At 43.4% G+C, this 17,049-nt stretch overlaps 1 protein-coding gene across 1 annotated transcript in view; it reads right to left on the minus strand.

Moving 5' to 3' along the window:
* The window catches only part of PDSS2 (decaprenyl diphosphate synthase subunit 2), a 155,654-nt gene that overhangs the window by 115,013 nt on the left and 23,592 nt on the right, over window positions 1-17,049 (minus strand). The window contains exon 2 of the mRNA XM_054981362.1: window positions 3,866-4,000. Within this exon, the coding sequence (XP_054837337.1) occupies window positions 3,866-4,000 (135 nt within the window). The remainder of the gene's footprint in view (window positions 1-3,865; window positions 4,001-17,049) is intronic.

Consider the following 17,049-nt stretch of genomic DNA (forward strand, 5'->3'; position numbering starts at 1 on the left):
TTCCCCATGACACTTTTACTCGTCCTTACCATACATGTAAGCATATCACCTAGTGAAAGCATTTCACCTGATGAAAACCTGTCTTCCATCCTTCTCTTTGTTCACGTAAGAAATTCCTGTGCTTTTAGTCTCTTAAATTAACAAAAAAAACTTGCTGTCCCAGAAAAACCAAAGTTTGTACCAGGAAAAATATACAACAGTCAAACAACTGACATAACGCAGTTACCATTAAGAAATGAAACCTTTTCAAAACCCAAGCACAACTTCTGAACTGAAAGTTGTGAGCTTCAAAATACTATGTATAGCGTATTGAAAGTGGACTGGCTGGGATCAACAATCACCAAACAATTATAAAGGCCACATATAATTGAAATAGCAGAAAGCAAAAAAGACAGGACCAGCCAGTTTCTGCATTTGTCAGAATTTAAGTGGAAATTATAGTCCTGAAGACAATACAAAAAAATGCAAAAGATAGTAAATCAAGACAATAGGTGAATTTTTGTATGTGTTATTTTATCCATTTTAAATTCAAGCCTTGAATACTCAGTTAAAAGTTTATTTGCAATGGCTTTACATGACAAACAGAACTAAGGCACACAGATTCCTATTAATATGCGTTGCCAATTATGTACAGACACCACCAAACCTGTGAATAGATGCTCATCTGTCCAAGTGTTTCCCTGAAATATATGTACGTAAACTGCAGGGTAAAAAGTAATACTAATAGATCTAACAATGCATGAAAAAGAATTATTTAGAAATCAAGAGTCATTTGCTTTAAAAAAATAATTTCTAAAAACAAGCATGAACTGAATATGTGCACAAAATAGATGAAGTAATTTAGCATTCCAAGAGACAGATAGATAATAATGGCAATGTGTTAGATCTTGTCTTATCCATAAAGATAAAGAGACATTTATTATAGCAACCCATTCATAGAAATTCTGCCTCTGCTATAACTGAAGCCAATTTTATATGGCATACAGTATCTCTTTACTGTGTTTTTTGTAAACTGTTTCAATATTCATGATTTACAGCAAAACTAGTCTTATGGTATAATAGAGAGATGGATCGAGTTCAGAGCTGTGTAAGGTAAGGAAATATGTCACAATGCAGAATGATTTATCCTTAATTACTTGTATAATTTCACTATCAGCAACATCAAAACTTGCTCAAAGAAATGGCAAAGACACAAATTTGGAATGATTCTACAAAGACCACCTTCTCTGTTTCACAATCTAGGAGACCATACAGATTTTAAGGAAGCAGAAAGTATCTGCCAAAGGTCTCTACTAGACATGGGCACAAATCGAAATATGAATCAAATTTCGTGATGAATCGGACCAATTCGTGTATCGTGAAAACGCATTCTGTGGGGCTCCATTTTTCACGAAATCCACAACTTTGGGGGCTGATTTGTTTGATTCGTGAATGCTTCATGATACTACAAAGGCTGGCGCTGATCCATTGATTTCCTAGGCAACGTCGGCCCAGAATATCTGCAGACCTTTTGTTGCCGTGGAAACTCCCTGTGAGTTTAGTCCACATAACTTTTATAGGCAGCTCTCCCTGCCAACCTGAGAGCTCCCATTCTGTTCTACAAGAGCAACGAGCACAGGAGAGATGGGCCTTCTGTAGCCACGGGAACACCAATCTCATCCCTCTAAACCCTGTTAGGCAGGTCTGTCTGCCAACCAGAGACCTCCTGTTCTGCTCTATGTGAGCATTTCTTATATAAGGCACAGCTCTCTGCCTCATGCTTTCAGTTCCAGTAGACAAAGGGAGAGGGAGGATTTGTTGCTTCAAAAAAGACTGAAAAGCCTCTTTCTTATTTTCTGCAGTTGTCCTTGCTGGGAAGGTCGTTGGGTGAGGGTGCCTTTTTTCCTCCACCCCACCCCAGTCTCAGGGTATTGTCTGGCTCTGGGTCCTAGCTTGACAGATACCACCCCCCACTCCCCGAGCCCATGGCACCCAGGGGGACAGAAGGGAAGCGGTCTCCTGGTCAAGGTATTGCAATCTTCACCAAACTTGGAGGGTGGCTGGAGGAGAGCCTGCTGAAGTCTCCCTGTGAGTTTAGCATCTCTGGGTATAAATGGGGCCATTGTAGGGCCTCAGGATCTGATGAATTATGAACCTGTTTCACAAAACAGCAATTTCATGAAAGTTCGTGGTATGCGATGAACCACAAAACTCAGGGTTCGTTTTTTCCCATTTCGTGCCTATCTCTAGTCTCTACAAATACCCTTTCTCCGAAACTTGTCTAGGTCATATAGAAACAGGCTGAACTGACAAAAGTAAAACTCTGCTTTGTCCAAGAGTATACACCTATCTGTAATGTAATTTTAAATTATACTTCTGATACTTGGCTTAAGTAGCCATGACTAGTTGTTCGCTCTTTCAAGTATTGATAGGAGAGTCCACAGGAAAGAGAAAATGTGAAAGTTAAAGATAACAAAGCAAATTATTGATCAGTAAATGGCAATTTAGGTATACTGCATTAAGAACAAGGTATTTACTAACAACATAGCACAAAGGGGAAATGAAGCATTTTTAATTAAGATACCGTGGGAAAAAATCCAGCATTTATTTCATGACACTTTGACTATCACTAGAAACTATTTTAGAAATTTTTCTCTCTCCCTCACTGGTATTTTACCTTATCAATGTGCTTGATTTCTGTGCTTTTGGCAAAATATAACCATGTAGCAGATGGGTCTTGCTATGAACGTGCAATGATGCTAAATAGTTAAAAGAGATGGCAAGTTGCCTCTGAGCCATTGCCCCTATCACCAGGTGTGCCACTATGACCAGCAGCAGGGAAAGGATAAAAATCCCTTTTGAGCCATGCAACTGCTGTTGCCTCTGGGACATGATCAGTGTAATCAGATGGATTTTGGAATGTTTGTATCAGCTAATTTCTATTAAGGCAGATTTCCTGCCAGGGTTGTTTTTAAAAAAATATTTTTAAAATACTATGTGGGATCCAAGGGAGCCCTTATCAGAGCAGCTGCTAAGTGATTTTCATAAGGAAAAATAAGAAATTTACTTCTGCATCATGTGTCACATTTATTGGGAAGTATTTGTTCTTGATATTTAGACAAAAATGCACCTAAATAAGAAGGCGCTTAAGAGGGACACAAACTACTTTAACACAATTTGATTTAAAATAGAAATTTAGATCATAAGTCTTAAGAAAATGTGATTTTGATTTTGATGTGCATATACTGTATATTTGATTATTACTAAACAATAAAATATAAAATGAATGCATGGTAGGTAAATGCCCCTGATATTTAATGTAACAAACACAGAAGATGGGCACTTGCATACTGCTAATATATGAAATATTTATTCTAATGCTCATCCTTGTGCCCACTTTGTCCATGAAAGTGATTTCAGAGACCTACTGCTTTCATAAAAGCAGCCTAACCCTATACATTGTAAACTGGTAATTGAATGCTAGTTGAACAAAGCCATACATAGGGATGCCCGACCCACTTGCCTTATCTGGCTGGTGGAGTGGGGGGAAGGCAGGCCGGGAGCCACTGAAGCACGTAGCAAAATGGCATGAGTACACATTCCAGAGGCCCTAATGAAACACTTCTGGTTGAAAACCAAATTCTACAGGTTTGGTCCTGCCGAGACCCTGTCACTTCTTGATTTCAACCAGAAGTGATGTCATGAAGGCCTCTGGAATGCATGTGCAAGGATACACGACTGGGACCACCACCTGCCTAGCAACCCCCAGCACCCCACTTTCAAGGTAAAGGGGCTGGCAATCCTAGCCAAACATGACATAAAATGCACAGCAAGGAAGAGAAATAATATGGAGTTAACCTTTCTTTAAAATTAGCAGAGGACTTACCTAGAATATATCCCACTGATCATGTCTTTCTGGAGAGAGTTGTCTGCTTTGTTGTTGGGCCCAGCTGCTTTAGAAACAAGTAAAACCACCAGACCTCGCATCTGCAGGTTATTTCTGCTATCATAAACAAAACCTCTGCCAAAAAGAAAAAAGAAAAACAAAATAATATTTCAACATTGTAAATTATTGTGTTAGTCACCTGTGCATCATTAGCATGTTGCAATAACCAACTGCCATTAATGAGACTGGCTAAAGCTACTGCTTACAGCTGGAACTAAAAACTACGTACAAGAATCATTATATATAGAACACAGGGTGATTTCACCTAGTTATCACAATAGCCCTCCAATCTGCATGGATTTTGGCCATGCAGGTCCCATGCATTCTAGCATCTGCTTTTGAATATCAAAGGGACTACTGAGGGAAGAAGAGCCCCACCCATGGCGCAGAGTGGTAAGCAACAGTACTGCAGCCCAAGCTCTGCTCATGACCTGAGTTTGATCCTGTTGGAAGCTGGTTCAGGTAGCTGGCTCAAGGTTGACTCAGCCTGTCATCCTTCCGAGGTCGGAAAAATGAGTACCCAATTTCCTGGGGGTAAAGTGTAGATGACTGGGGAAGGCAATGGCAAACCACCCCATAACAAAAGTCTGCCAAGAAAACGTTGTGATGCGACGTCCCCCCATGGATCAGTATGACTCGGTGCTTGCACAGGGGACTACCTTTACCTTTACTGGGGGAAGAATGCAGTGAACATCCATACATTCCACTGTTCAGGAAAAGCAATGTATTGTTGCCAAACAAAATGACTTTAACCCAAAATAGGTATTAGAAAAAGATATGTAATGTTTTGCTATGTAAAGATTTGTGTACGTATGTTATTTCAGCTAAGTAAGGTAGGGTTTTGAATGTATGTTTATTGTGGTAAAAAACACATTTTAGAGTGGATTTGAGGGAAAGGTTCAATAAGTCGATGTCTGTGTGTGTTAGAGGAGAGAGTTCTGTGAGTGAAATGCTGAGGGAAGAAGCCTGTGTATTTGACTTTGTGGATAAAATTAGCCTATAGCACAAGGGGGAAAATAAGTCTTTGTGATTGAGTCCTTTTATAAATATTAGAAGATCTGAACATAACTTGAAACCATCCCACTTATGAACTATTCTGAAAAGAATAAATTTAAGAATTGCTCTGAAACCTTTACAGATATGTACTTGCAAACTATTTCTGGTTAAATAAAACAGCCATTTCATTTAGAATCAGAGTTGGAAGGGGCCATACAGACCTTCTAGTGCAACCCCCTGCCCAATGAAGGATGAGCTTAAAGCATCCCTGACAGATATTCATCCAGCCTCTTCTTGAAAACTGCCAGTGAAGGGGAGCTCACCACCTCCCTAGACAGCTGATTCCACCTTTGAACTACTCTGAATATCTAGCTGGTACCTTTCTGCATGTATTTTAAGCCTGTTGCTTCGAGTCATGTCCTCTGCTGCCAACTGGAACAACTCCTTGCCCTCCTCCAAATGACAGCCTTTCAAATATTTAAAGAGAGCAATCATGTCCCCCCTCAATCTCCTCCAAACTAAACATTCCCAAGGCCCTCAGCCTTTCCTTGTAGAGCTCAGTCTTAAGACCCCCGATCATTCTCCTTTTTTTTTTACAGCCACCCCCATACTCTGATAGTCTACTGTCTATAACTAATACTTCTTATACTATAAGTCAAACTGAGAGAGCTAAGGTGAGAGCCTTTGGTGGCAATCTTAACAAATGCTAAGAAAGGCAAGGAGGCAGTACAGGTCTCATAGGGGGCAAAACACAACAGGAGACAATGTGCACCGGGTGTCCAGTTTTTCAACTTTGTTTCCACCAGGCAGTCTGGCAAAAACTGGACTGTCTGGGAGAAAACCAGACACCTGGAAACCCTAATGCTGATATTTCATTGTCATGAATATTAAGCAATTAAGCATGAGGGTTTTACAAACTGTTTAGTTAATTCCAAATAAAGTCAACGTTTTAACTGGAGACTCGGAATTACATGGCAAGTTATGTCTCCACAGCCAACCTCACTTTTGCTGAATGAAAATGTAAGTTACAATTATTACCACATGATAGACATTAGATAAAAATAGAACGCTGAGGAGATAGAGAAGGAAAGCTAATCTATGAAATATTCTAGTTAAATGGTAACAGATGCTAATTAGTAGGAAGTCTAGATGAAGACATGTCAGTGGACAGAGTGCAAATATCAAGATACACAGTAATTGACAAATGCTGCAATATCCACGAACCATTTTGCCTACAGTTCCATACAATTATTTTACAGCTTCGGTTAAGTTATCAGCAAAGTAAGAGCTGACGTTCCTTTCTGCTCAAAGTAATAAACAGAACTGCATTTGTGACATGTACTCTATCTTCACTACAGTAAATTGCATGAAACTTGAAACAAATAAAGCCTAAGGTGACCATCCTTTAGTAACTAGAAGCAACTGCAGTCACTTGACATGGCTTCAGGGGTCACATTCACATTCTTCCTGAATCCAGATCCCTAGAGATATTCAACCTGGAGTCACAGGTACATAAAAGCTTTCCAGATGGTGCAATTAGTCTTGATCGGTATGTAGCAGAAGACAGTTGCCTCTAGGGAGAAAAAGTTAACTGGAAGTAGCTTAAGTAAAATTGGGAACACATACACACACTGGTGACAAGAGTCAGGATTTTTTTAAGTCTGGGCAAAACAGATCCACAAGTATAAGTATAAATACAAAATCACCAAGATTATAGTATTGTCTGTTCTAGATTGTGCTCCTTGGTATTATTTAACACTAACTGTACCCTGAAGAAAAATGACCACTACAGCTATCCATAGCAAATCCAACTTGCAGAATAAAGAAATGATTGGGGGATGGGAATACAATTATTCTCAATGCTATTTATGTGGCAAAATCTAGTTTTAAGAACCTGACATATTTACATATTTAAATATAGAGCTCTTCTTTTGAAAAAATCATGTTGATCCATGGAGGGAGAGGAAGGGAGTCTAGCTCTGAAATAAGTACATTGATATAAGACTCGCACCACCCACATAAGCAGTAACACTGGCTAATAGTTTATGTGCTGAAAAAATTTACACCTCCTACTAATGTCCATCTGTTTTAAAGAATACATCAAGCAAACATGAGTATTCTTATTAAAGCTTCACACACTTGTAATGCCCGGCCATTTCAATTTTCAGCCATAAATAACAGATAAATTCATAATTTCAATGGTTTAACTATACTATTCACTTCTAGGATAGAAAACTTTAAGTGAAGGCAATGAATTGCATTTTATAGTACGCAGCGAAGTAGAGAACAGTTACAAAAATTAAAGTAAAACTTGAAGTTTAATAAGCAAGTCAACCCAAGATACATAAATAGAAGGCAGCATTAATGCTTAAACTGAAATGGAACAGTTTAACAATACTTTATATATTACATAAAAGTTTAACATGATTTATAGGTAATAGTCAAAATCATACAAAAGCAGTAATACACATGATGAAATCCCATATAAGCATGCATTTTCTATTCTCTTTTGTCAAACCAAAGTATCACCTGAGCTTGTGGAACACAGATCAATCAAGAAGATATGATTCTTGTTAGCAGGACTGATTTTCAAATAAACATGTACAGGATTGACTTGCAAGGTGCATATGTTACAGAGCAGAGTATATATTGAAAGCAAGTGGGGTGTAATGATTGATTTTTATTTTTTTATTTTTATTTGTTTCAATTTCTATTCCACCCTCCCCACACTGGCAGGCTCAGGGTGGATTACATTAGTGTACGTTAATCTCTTGCAGACCAGTTTAAAACACAGTAAATACAATACAATAAAAATATTTAAAATACAAATACAAAGCAGCACAAAAATAGTTCAATTAATCCATTTCCAACTGTCATTAAAGATAATAAAAAAAGAGAAAATTTCTTTTTGGAGGTGGATGTTCCAGTAGGGAGGGCCCTGTTCTACCCTATTTGGCCAGCGGGGGCCCTACCCAGCATCAAGCAAATGCCTGGTGGAACAGCTCCGTTTTACAGGCCCGGCAGAACGTTAACAGATCCTGCCGGGCCTTGTTTCATTAGACAGAGCATTCCACCAGGTTGGAGCCAGGACCGAAAAGGAACTAGGATCAAGGAGACCCAGGTTTGAATTGCTATTCTGTCACTGAAAACTCTCTGGGTATGTTCTAAGGATAAAATCGAGGAAAGGATTACAACATAGTCACTTTGGGCATTTATCAGGGGAAAAATCAGGGTACAAATCTCTCTCTCTATATATATATATATAAAGACAAGTGTCCTGACTGACTCATCAATGCCCAGCCCAAACCCCTGGACTTGGAAACATGAAATTTGGGGAGAACGTTCCTTTTGTGATGTAGAGGCTCACTAAGAAGGGATTTTAAGAAATTCACCCCCTAAGGGGGTAAAAAGGGGTAAAATGTGTTTTCCCATAGGGCTACAGCTTCCCTGTGTGGCTGACAGGCTTCTCCTCTCCGCCCCCGCCAACTGCCAACTCAGCCACTCTTCCCTGAGGTCATTTGCATATGCGATCTAACTGGTCATCACCCCGACATTCTAAAGAGTATGCAGTTGCTGTTGGGTGTCACTGAATGTATTCTGAGGTAAAAATACACCTCCCAGTCTTCCCCTCTAGGGTTGCCAATCTCCCTGTGGGGCATGGCTTTCCTGTGTGGCTGAGAGGCTGATGGGTCAACTGTGAAACTCTGTGTTCTAAGGTAAAAATCAGGTAAAGGAAACTGCAGATAGTTGAAGAAAGACAGTACAAGACTCCTGTAACAAACAAACAAACAAACAAACAAACAAACAAACAAACAAACAAACAAACAAACAAACAAACAAACAAACAAACAAACAAACAAACATATATTAACTGAGTTAATATAACAATATGGCAACTGAGTTTTTAAAAGTTCATGAGGAGATGGTACATGACCTTTCTAGGAGCCATTTCAGTGCAAACCTCTCACATGAATCTGCCCACCATACCACCCCTCCCTCAGTCCAACTCCACCTCATACCTCTTGCAGCCATCACCTCTTACTGCCCCCAAGAAGCCTCCTGGCAGACGTTGTGCAAGATATACTGACGCTAAAAGGAGGAAGCAACTTAGAGATGCGGGAAAGAATTATGCATATCACACTCCTGTGGTGCACTGAGCAGCAGTGGCCAAGTACTAGCAAGTCCCGAGTCCAAGGAAAAGGCGACCATCCCTGCAGGCCTGGGCACAGTAGTGACCACCCTAGCAGACCTAACAGCCAAGATATACCCTGATATCGCCACTATTATGGAGAAGTCCATGAACTGGCTGTGCATGCGTGCCATTCTGACCCCCAAGAACGACAAAGCTGCCATCATTAATGAAACACAACTTAACTACCTCAAACGGGCAGAAATGGAGTACAGATATGTGGGCTCAGTGGTGTAAATGGATGACACGGTCCATTACCCCATGGAGTTCCTCAACACACTCAGCCCTCCTGGCTTCCCAGCCCACAAGCTTCTCCTCAAAGTGGGGGCTCCAGTGATGCTGCTCCAGAACCTCAACCTACCCAAACTCTACAATGGCACCAGACTGTGAGTGAAAGCCCTCCAGAGGAACACCATCAAGGCCACATTGTTCACCAGCAGTGCTCGGGAGGGGGAGTCGGTGTTCATACCATGCATACGACTCATACCATCAGAGAACCCCTTTGTATTCAAGAGACTGCAGTTTCCCCTCAAGGCCTGCTTTGCTATGATGATCAACAAGTCCCAGGGCCCTTTTTACCCATAAATATTATAACTAGATTTAAAGTAGTTAAATACCGTAGCAAAGCATGGGTATCAAGCTATGAAATATAAATTCATACACACACTCTTATTACAAGGGTTCTATAAAAAACCTAATCTACAGGTTTTTTAGATGCACTCAAAGCCCAGCCCATAAGCACTGACTTTATCTCCTGCTAATTAGAGGTTTAGTGCAGAATATGGGCAGAAGAGGTGGAATGCTAAAGTGAACAGACACAGCTGTTTAAAAGCCAGGCATTACAGAAGGAAAGCAATTCTACTACACCAAGGATTACACCTAATGTTCCTTTTGATGATTTTTCCAAGAGTTTGCGGAAATGTGTATCACCTTTTCCCAGGCAAAATGTTAGTACAAACACACTCTTTTTAGCATAGTAATATTGCATCAAATATTTGATTAATTCTTTTCAGATCTGGCAGGATAACAAAACAAGCCAGTGAAATTTCCTTCAGAAAGTTCACTAAGACCAGTGGAGAGAAAGGAGGATTCCTAACAAATATCTTAAGACTATTCTAGTCAGAGTTTGGCCACCAACTGAAAAAGTGGCCACCAACAGAAAAAATGGCAATCCTGAGGGACCCATCCTGCCCAGACTCCCCCCAAGTTCAAGATACTCTTTGCCTTCTCTCTTTTACCTGGAAGAAGTTCCTTCAATTCTTCCACTCAATTTTTCATTTTCCCTCTGAACCCTTCCCCCCTTTTCCTCTTTTCTTTTTAATTTTTTACTTTAGTGTGAAACACAAAAAAACAAAAAACAGTAAAAGCAATGCTGGCAACAAAAAAGACAAACACTACTGACAAATCTAGACATACGCTTCTATAAAAAGATTCCAAATATCTAAAAATAAGTTCATCTATATGCCATACGTTCAAATGTTGCAAAGTTTATAAGGCTCTTGTCTGGGGATGGGCCTCCTCCCACCCTGGGGAACCACCCGACTCCCCAACGCGACCCCCAGAAGCACCTGAAGACACCCGTACTCACCTGGAGCGGGACCCAACGCCGCTCGGCCCAGGGAAGGTGAAGAGAGAGATGTCCGTGGCCAAAGAAGACAGGCGGCCCACCACGATGTCAAAGGCCAGGCGGCAGTGAAACGGCAAAGCCAGGCCCTGCCGCCCGAGGGGGAAAGTTCACAGCGATGCAGCGTTGGGGCCACGTCACCTGCTGCAGCATAGCGCCTAGGCCGGCGAGGGGCTACAGGAGCCGGCACCAGGCAGTGCAGTGCGGCGTGACCCGCCCGGGCTGGCGAGAGGGGCAGAGCCCCGTTGGTTGACGCCGAACCCAGGGCAGCAGAGGCAGGGCCACCTACGTCCCATGAAAGGGGATAGGCCAGTGGGCCTGTCCAACAGGCCGGCCCCCACCAGAGTCTCCACTGGGGACAAGGGGAGGAGGCAGGCAGGGCTCAAGTGCGGGCACCCGCCCTGGCGCAGGTGATTGGCCTTGCATTGGGGACTGGGTGATGGGGAGCGGGGAGGAGCCTCCCCGAAGGGAGGGAATAAAAAGGGCTCAGTGGCTCCCAGCTGGAGAGGAGAAGACAGGCTGGCTAACCCTGCTGCAAGTGTAGCCGTCTGTAGGGGAAATAGCTGGCCAGAGGTGAAGTAACCCAGGCTCAGCTTGCCCCTTCTGAGGCCCCACAATGAAGGATCCAAAAGCCCTAGCCCACCCAAGAGCCATGGGTGCCGCCCTGCAGGGACCTTGTCCTAGCCCCGCCGACCATCCGCGGCAGCGCCCATACCACAGCGGATCCACAGGGTTCCGGCCTGAAGAGCGGGCTACTTCACAATGTGGTGGAGAATGCAGGCACCAGACCTGCTGTGAAGCCTCGCCCGCATCTGCCTGCCCCTGCAGGGTGGACTAGCAGCCAGGCACTTCTTCGGCCACCTACTTTCCCAGGACCCTCAACCAGCCAGGAGCCCGGCTCAGCACCGGATCTTAGGACCATGGACTCGGGCCCCGCTGGGGCAACAGCAGCAACGCCCAGCCCTAGCCCTGCCATGGACCTGACCCAGTTCGGGCAATGGTTGACAGAACAGCAGGGCCGGATTCTGCATGACCTGGCTGTCCAGCAGCAGGACGCGCAAACAGCCTTGCTCCGGGACCTCAGCTGGGTAATGAGTGACACACAGGGTGAAGCAGGCCTAGGGCCGGGGGGAGGGAGCCCCACCCGGGGTACCCCTTTTCACCTCACCAAACTGGGACCTGGTGATGATATTGACGCCTTTTTGGAGGCCTTTGAGAGGACCGCAGAGGCGGCACAGTGGCCTCCGGCTCAGTGGGCCTTTATATTGGGCCTGTACCTCACAGGGGAAGCCCAAGTGGCCCTCAAGGCGCTGCCCAAAGAAGAGGGGGCTGACTACCCAAAACTGAAAGAAGCCATCTTGGACCGATACACCATAACCCCAGATAGCTATCGACAGAAGTTCCGGGGGATGGCATACAAGAATAGCGACCGCCCCCAGGCCCTAGTGACGGGCCTCTGCAATGTGGCCTACAGGTGGCTCCGACCTGCAACAGAAGGGGGAAAGGCCATAGTAGACCAGGTTGCCTTAGAACAGCTCCTCAACATCCTGCCCCCACGGGCACGGCACTGGGTGGCCTGCAGCAAACCAGCTAACCTCAAGGAAGCTACCATGCTCTTGGAAAACTTTATTGCGGCTGAACCCCAGGAGCCGCTCAAGGAGGGAACTCCGACTGGGTGGGAGGCCAGTTCTAGTGGCAGGGCGCAGGTCACCCAGCGAGGGCCTGGGGCAAGTGCCCTATGGCCACCCAGGGGCGAGGACTCAGGGCTGACGGAGGGAATTCCTGGTGGTCGCGCCCCCCAACGCCCAGCCTACAAGAGCTCCCCGGGGCTAAGGAGGCCACTGAGCGGGGGCCCTGCTTCTGGTGCGATCAAAAAGGGCACCTGATGCGTGACTGCTCAATGATGGACTGTGACACCGGGTGGGAGGAGACTATGCAGATGATGGCACGGGCCGCCCGACCACTTTCCCTCCTGGTCATCATGGAAGTAGCTGGCCGCTGGCTCTCGGCCCTGCTCAATAGTGGGAGCTCAATCTCCATGATTAGGACCCGCCTACTACCTGAGGGCCTAGCAGTAGTCCATCAAGCCGTGGTGGCCTGCTTCCATGGACACTCAGAAGAATACCCGGTCGTGAAGGTCCCCGTGCGGTACCAGAGGCAATGCTGGGAGATGGAGCTGGCACGTGTCCCCGCCTTGCTTACCCCGTGCTATTGTGGCGGGATGCTCCAAGGTTCGCCGTGCAGCTCCAGAAGCCCAAGACCACCTCCGAGGCTCTAACAGTGATGATCAAGACGGCTTTTCCAACCGTTCCAGGGAAGGCAGAGGCGAGGCCCCCTTACCAGACGTGGCACACAGACCCCGCCTTTCGGGGTGCCCAAGAGACCAACCCCTCCTTGGAACCTCCACGAGACTCTGTGATGGTAAGTGAGGGAGAGATACGGGACAGGAGGAGGATAATCAAAGAAGCTGGGGGATGGTACCGTCTGGTGAGCACTAGGGGGGTAGAGTCCCGCCAGCTCCTGGTACCCCAGGAGTTCCAGGCCACTGTGCTTGCCTTTGCGCACGACCATGCGTGGGCTGGTCACCAGGGCTCTAACAGCACCCTGGCGTGAGTGTTGATCCACTTCTTTTGGCCCTCAGTCACCCAGGATGTACCGACTTTCTGCCGTATGTGCCCCGTCTGCCAACAGGCTGCCGGCCAGCCTCCCCTGCGGGCCCCCCTCTCTCCACTACCGGTAATCCAGACCCCGTTCGAGCAGGTGGCCATGGATTTTGTGGGCCCCCTGCCCCAGACGGCCCAGGGCTGCCAATTTCTCCTGGTGCTGATAGACTACGCCACACGCTACCCAGAAGCCGTGCCTCTCCGGTCCATGCAGGTGGCGTGTGTGTGTGTGTGAACAGAGCTCTCATACGCTTCTTTGCCCAAGTGGGGCTTCCTAGAGAACTCATAACGGACTGCAGAACCCCGTTTACGGCGGCCATGACCTGCCAGCTCTGCACGACCTTTGGGATTCAGCAAGTGTTTACCACCATATACCACCCCCAGACTGACGGACTGGTTGAACAATTTAACCAAATGCTCAAGTTGATGCTCAGAAAGTTGGCCTACAACAAGCTCACCCAGTGGGACCTGCTGATCGACCCACTGCCAAAAGACTTGTTGGAACTGCCTGTAGGATTCAGTGAGCTCACAGGATTTTCTCTTAGAATACTCACAGTCCTTCCAATTTCAGATCGTCTCAGAATTAGATGACTGAAATTTTGTTCAGCAGGAGCAAACTTGTGTAGTTACACAAGATTCTAGCTTGTGATCAACATTGTTGTATTTGTATAAAGCAATTCAGAGAGGTTCACTGCAGTCTTCAGAAAGGGTTGGAACTAACATCTGAGCAGAATTGTGGACTAGCACATTTTACCTGTAAGGCTGAAAGGAAGATTTAATATCTAGTTAGAAAGGTTGGAAAGCTGACGCTATTGGCCAATTCACATTTTACTTGAGATTTTGTCCAAAATGGAGTTACATATCAATCTACATAAATGTGGATGCATGCTAACTATGGATCCTCAGTATGTAACTATCACACATTTCCACATTTCCCCAACTTCAAACACTGTAAGCATAAGCAGCAGACTTTGCCATCATATCAAGCATGAATCAGCCTTCAGATAGTTCCTAAATTTGAGTCCAGTGACACCTTAAAAACAAACAAGATTTTCAGAGTGTAAGCTTTGAGAGTCAGAGCTCCCTTATTCAGACACGACACCTTACTATCCAGGTATGTGATCCTTAAAACATACGAATGAAAGTAGTATAATGTTAATTTATCTGAAAAATATCTAGTACAGAAGGCCTCATCCCATTGGTTGTAATGCAGAGGATCATAAGTCTCTACACAGAACCACCATTTTTGTTGTTTTTTGGAAGGACTTGCTGCCTGTGTGCATATATGGAGAGCAAGGGCACTATGCCTCCTGCTTCTCTTCATATGTATGCTGAAAAGAGTGGTGGGACAGTGACATAAGGTCACTCAGCAGCGAAGAAAATCCCCTTTTTACAGGAAGGTTCAGCAATCCCCCCCCACAAAAAACTCTCCCTCTGCTTTCTCCCTCTTCCTCCTGCCCAGCAGTGCCTGGCTCAGGCATCCTTCACTCTCACCTATCAGCTCTCTAATGATGTACATGGTCTTACTCCCTACCTGTCACTAAGGTCATAAAGCCCAGTCCTCCTTTGCTGTTACATGACTGTGATGCAATACCCTTTCAGCTCAGGTGGTCCCATGCTGCCACCTGGGAGTTAAAAGGATCTGAAAAGACTGAAGACCATTAGTACTTGGCACTCAAAGGTTCTCAAAACTTTGATAATAGTTTCTATTTCTGAAACCAACATGGCAATATGCTTGCTGTAGCATAGCACTCTTAAGTCCAACTATATACAGATATACATTGATTTAAGAATAAATTGAAAAGTTTGCATTACAAGTAATGTACAATTTACATTTATCAGTATAAAATACCTTATGCATTTTGCGTGCATGTGTGTGTGTTACAGAAGAATTCAAGATTTTAAAAGGTGCAGAATTTAAGCAACTTGCAGTTTCGGAAATGTTAGTTTCCACAGCAACCAGCATAATTTTCTTTATATAGCATTATAAACAGATGGCAAAAAAGAGTGGTCATGTTTGTTTCTTAGCCAATACGTCAACAGAAAATTCTGTACAACAGTATCAGATATTTGAGTTATTCAATAATTCAGGGGTACTAGCAACATAATCTACTGTTGTATAGTATATATAATGATTAAATCATTATTTGCCATGCACATTTCTGAAATAAAGTCAAGGTATTCAAGCTCTTTGGCACAATTTTCTAAAACTGCCCCCTTGCCACATGTTAGTGGAAGATACTAATTTAAAATTTTAAATGCAAAAAAAAATACTCCAGAAACAAAAGGGTGTATTTGTATTTTTGATATAACATCTTTTGTTAAGTAACTTCTACAATTCAAAGCAAAAAAGTATTCAAATTCTTGCAGTGAAATGGAAAAATAAGATTTATGAAATGAGTTATAAAAGCAGACTTTGTTCTGAAATTAGCAAGGAGATAGTGTTTAGGAATTATTACAAGTGCTTAGCTCTAACACACATATCTTTAAAGGTCTGACAAACAGGCAGCCTTCCAAATCACTCTCTTTATCTTTTGTTATCATCCAAAAATGAAGCCCTTTTGGAATGCAGTTGCCACACATATCTTCCTGTCCAGGGCAAGCTTCAAAAAACACAGTATTTAATTTGGCCTAAGCCATAACGCTTGTTTATGCGTATGCACTGTCTATTACACAGCAGCACAATTACCATCTTCAGATGAACAGACATTTCACATATATGGTTTCACACATTCCTTACTGTACAGAGCACTAACATAGTGAGTGCTTTTTGTGATCACATGAGAGTCATATTTGAACTGGCCTTGGTCTCAAATGGTACAAAAGAAAAGTTTTCCTAAAATGCCAATTACTATTATAGATTTTAAAATGCATATGTGATTAAGAGATTTGTCCCTCTTTACTCTTCAACTAATCCTCATTAACATTCCCATAAATGCTGAATTTTATGTAAAAGGAATGTATCCCTGCAAGGGCAACATGGACGCATTTAATTTTTAAAGAAGAAACTTCTCCAAAATAGTAAGTTAACAAGTGTAAAGGGCAAATTTCTTCAGGATGCTAAATGATCTACATTACAGATTAAGAAAGGTACCGTAAAAACTAAAAGGACGTTGACATCATTTCTCTTATTGACACTTGAAGTTCACCAATTTGTACATGGATAAAGAAAGGTTACTGTCTCCAAGCATTGTGGTTAAGTGGTAGGGCTCCCACTACTGTCATGAACTCAACAGGTAGCCTTGGATAAACCACTTCTCTCAGCCTCAGCTCCCCAGCTGTATTGTGGGGATAATAATATTAGTGACTCTGTTCACTGCTCTGAAGGCAGTACTGTCTGTCTAGGAAAGCGATATATATATATATTCAGGTTATTATTATTTGTTCTGCAATTATTTCTAATTTTTATTTATGCAGAGGAACCTTTGCATACAACTGCACCATAGACCAAATCTCTCTTATATGTGTTTTTAAATCTTTCAAAGGCAGAACAAAGCCCAATATTCCCTAGATTATCCAAATAAAAAGGTACTATTGTTCTCTTCAGTCTTAAAATGATCATGAAAACATGAACCAAAGAATGACTATCACAATAGTTACCTAAACAAAACAGATACTCAAATACCTCATGCAGCTTTCCTGTAGTCTCTCT

The sequence above is a fragment of the Eublepharis macularius genome, chromosome 1 (genome assembly GCF_028583425.1).
Source record: "Eublepharis macularius isolate TG4126 chromosome 1, MPM_Emac_v1.0, whole genome shotgun sequence".
In the NCBI taxonomy this organism is placed as follows: Eukaryota; Metazoa; Chordata; class Lepidosauria; order Squamata; family Eublepharidae; genus Eublepharis; species Eublepharis macularius.